This window comes from Solanum stenotomum, chromosome 8, assembly GCF_019186545.1.
Source record: "Solanum stenotomum isolate F172 chromosome 8, ASM1918654v1, whole genome shotgun sequence".
Taxonomy (NCBI): Eukaryota; Viridiplantae; Streptophyta; class Magnoliopsida; order Solanales; family Solanaceae; genus Solanum; species Solanum stenotomum.
Genome location: NC_064289.1, coordinates 7,200,980 through 7,204,237, shown reverse-complemented (window position 1 = coordinate 7,204,237; position 3,258 = coordinate 7,200,980). Strand labels below are relative to the sequence as shown.

At 35.3% G+C, this 3,258-nt stretch overlaps 1 protein-coding gene across 1 annotated transcript; it reads left to right on the top strand.

Moving 5' to 3' along the window:
* Window positions 1–385: 385 nt before the first annotated feature.
* Window positions 386–1,409, top strand: LOC125874575 (NADPH-dependent aldehyde reductase-like protein, chloroplastic). Its single transcript, XM_049555488.1, has one exon. The coding sequence runs from the start codon at window positions 490–492 to the stop codon at window positions 1,273–1,275; it is 786 nt and encodes a 261-aa protein (XP_049411445.1). The 5' UTR covers window positions 386–489; the 3' UTR covers window positions 1,276–1,409.
* Window positions 1,410–3,258: the final 1,849 nt, after the last annotated feature.

Genomic DNA, 3,258 nt, shown 5'->3' with positions numbered 1-3,258 from the left:
GACCAAAAAGGAAATGTTGCCATATAAAATGGGACAGAGGGAATATACTATACACGTGACAACACAGATGAACCTCTCGATTTTAACTGTAAAAATATTTCTACTAAACAAAATAAAATAATTCTTTATTTACATGAAGTTATTATTTCTACTAAATATATAAAAAGATGATGAAAGATTTCATACATAAATTGTGGACAAAATTAATATTAAAAAATATGCGAAAAGTTGGGAGAGAACAAAAAATACATCAAGTCACTAATGCCAACACAAGGAACTATTATTGTCCAAGTGAAAACTCAAATATGACTTTAATTCTTAACCGGAGATAAGAGACTACTTTGGGTTTTTTCTCGTCTTTTATTTGTTATAAATAGTAATAATAATACTATAGAATATTATCACACAATTAGCACCACACCAGCACTTTTCGGTGTCTATCCACAAAATTCCATTTTCTAGCAATTTCAGTGCTTTTCTTCAGTGATAATGGCGGAAGCAAACGTAGCTCAAGGCCAAAACCTCGGGAATCGTGTAGCCATTGTTACCGGCTCTTCTCGCGGAATCGGCAAAGCAATTGCTCTTCACTTGGCCTCTCTTGGAGCTAAACTCGTCATCAACTACACTTCCAACTCTACTCAAGCCGACGACGTCGTATCCCAGATCAATTCCACCTCCGATTCCCCACGCGCAATCGCCGTCAAAGCCAATGTGTCCGATCCAGATCAAGTCAAATCCCTCTTCGACGCTGCAGAATCAGCCTTTCAATCGCCGGTCAACATCCTCGTCAATTGCGCCGGCGTACTCGACGGGAAATACCCATCGATCCTAAACACACCCCTGGAGGATTTCGACAGGACTTTCGATGTGAACGTGCGTGGAGCTTTCATATGCTGCAAAGAAGGCGCTAACAGAATCAAGCGCGGCGGAGGGGGGAGGATTATATGCTTATCGTCGTCGATGGCGGTGGCGTTGAGGCCCGGGTTCGGGGCGTACGCGGCGTCAAAGGCGGCCGTGGAAGCAATGGTGAAAATACTGGCAAAAGAACTGAAAGGGACAGGGATAACGGTGAATTGTGCGGCGCCGGGACCCATAGCGACGGATATGTTTTACGAAGGGAAAACGGAGGAGATGATAAAGAAGGCGATTGATGAATGTCCACATGGAAGGCTTGGACTGCCGGAGGATGTGGCGCCGGTGGTTGGGTTTTTAGCCGGTGACACGTCTGAATGGGTTAATGGACAGATCATTCGTGTCAATGGCGGTTATATTTGATACTAGTATATGTTCGTTTTGTTTCGTTTTTAGTTTGTTTTTTATTTGGTATTTCCCTTGAAATATTGTTATAATCAATATTTTTAACCTGAAAAAGGTTTAAATTAAAATAATAGTTCAATTTGAAGTCTAAATTTTGGGATTGTTATAAAATAATATATTGTGGATGTCTACTACATCAAAAAGTTAATTCATTACTTTCTTTCATTATGAAGATTGTAACCTTTCACTTCCATAACCTCTCCATTATATTTATGTTAATGTCATGTTTATGACTCACTTTTTGTATGTCTCTATGTTACACTATAAATANCCATGAAAGAAAGCGCATTTGAAGTTTCACAAAAGAAACTGGAAATCAATTGGGAGAGCTCTAAATATTCAGTGCTCTGCACTAAGTCCTTTTCTTTTCTTTTCTTTTTCAAATTTACAATATCTCCAATCTCCAAAATTGAGTTTGTATGTATAGGTTTGGGTTACATTTTGACCTAATGGGGATGCAATATTATGACCAGATAGTTTGATAGGTTATTTCGGATTTCAATTTTTGGGTTAGGTCAACAAATATCAGGTTGTTAGTTTTGGGTCTTTTAATTGACTTAGGAAATTTTAGAGGGAATCGGGTGGGTTATTGGGTTTATGGGGCGGGTTGTTAGTTTATGAGTTAAAAGAATGGTCAAACGGGTGGTTGATTAGGATTAAGACACGTGTACAGAATGAGGGGTCCGTTAGTGAGAGGGGCATATGTGTACTGATAATTGGACGGCAGGGGCTTATGTGAACGCAAAGTATAATGGAGGGTATAGACGTACCATTTATCAAAGTTCGGGGGTAAATTCGTCCTTTTTCCCAATAATATATTGTGAATGTCCACTACATCAAGAAGTTAATTCATTACTTTCATCCATTATGAAGATAACCATAACCTCCATAACATCCGCCTTTATAACAATTATTCTTATAACATTTCACTTCCATAACCTCCCCCATTATATTTATGATAATGTCATGTTTATGACTAACTTTTTGTATGTCTCTTGTTACACTATAAATAGAGGCATAAGGGTTCATATTGTATACACTTGAAGACTTGGAAGAATAAGAAATACTCTCATATCTTGTCTCTATATTTCTATTGTTTTCATCTTTATACTGTTCTTTTGTTCTTAAGCTTTATAACATGTTATCAGCACGAATGTTCTACCATTGCAGGATTGAAGCAAACTAAATAAAAGAAGGTAAAATAATTGTGTTTATTTTTCTCTCGGGAACAAAGTAAATTATTGTGGAATCTATTTTATATTTTACTTGTGAACAAGGTGAATGATTAATATTATTGTTACTATGCATTTTTTTTCACCTATGACTATATATACTTTCTTTTGTACGTGAAACTTATTTTATATTTTATTTATGATTATGCTCACTGTTTTGGTTATTACATAAGCTTTTAATTTATTTATTTTTGTGTGTGAAATATTCTGGGTTCACATGGAAATTGAAAAATGGGTGGTGGTAGTGAGCAATTTTATTTTAGTGTAATTGAAATTATTATTTTCTTANCTTAGTGTGCAATTGATTCTTTGATTTATAACGGTAATTCACTACCTTAATAATTATGCACCAAACATAATATAATATAATGTTATATGGAACTCTCTGTTTTGACAAGTTAAATATATTAATACATACTTTGTTGAGAATATATTTTTTTGTATTTTTTTTTGTTCTATATTTTACTATGCATGTTTATCACAAAGTGGTAATTTTATTTCTTTATTTATTTGTACATGTTAATCACAAAGTGGTAATATTTTTTTAAGGCTCAATGGTGAGTCCTCTTATATTTGGCATTATGTCATTGATTGAAGGTAAGACGAAGGATTCAAGGCCTATCGCACCAAGAAGTAATCGGGTGAGAGTTCTGATGCATCATGATAATAAAATGTTGGGTTGGGTCCCAACAAATAATGACCTAAAATG

What these genes read in the sequence shown, in the direction of transcription:
- LOC125874575 (XM_049555488.1), top strand. Translation starts at nt 490, where the DNA reads ATGGCGGAAGCAAACGTAGCTCAAGGCCAAAACCTCGGGAATCGTGTA.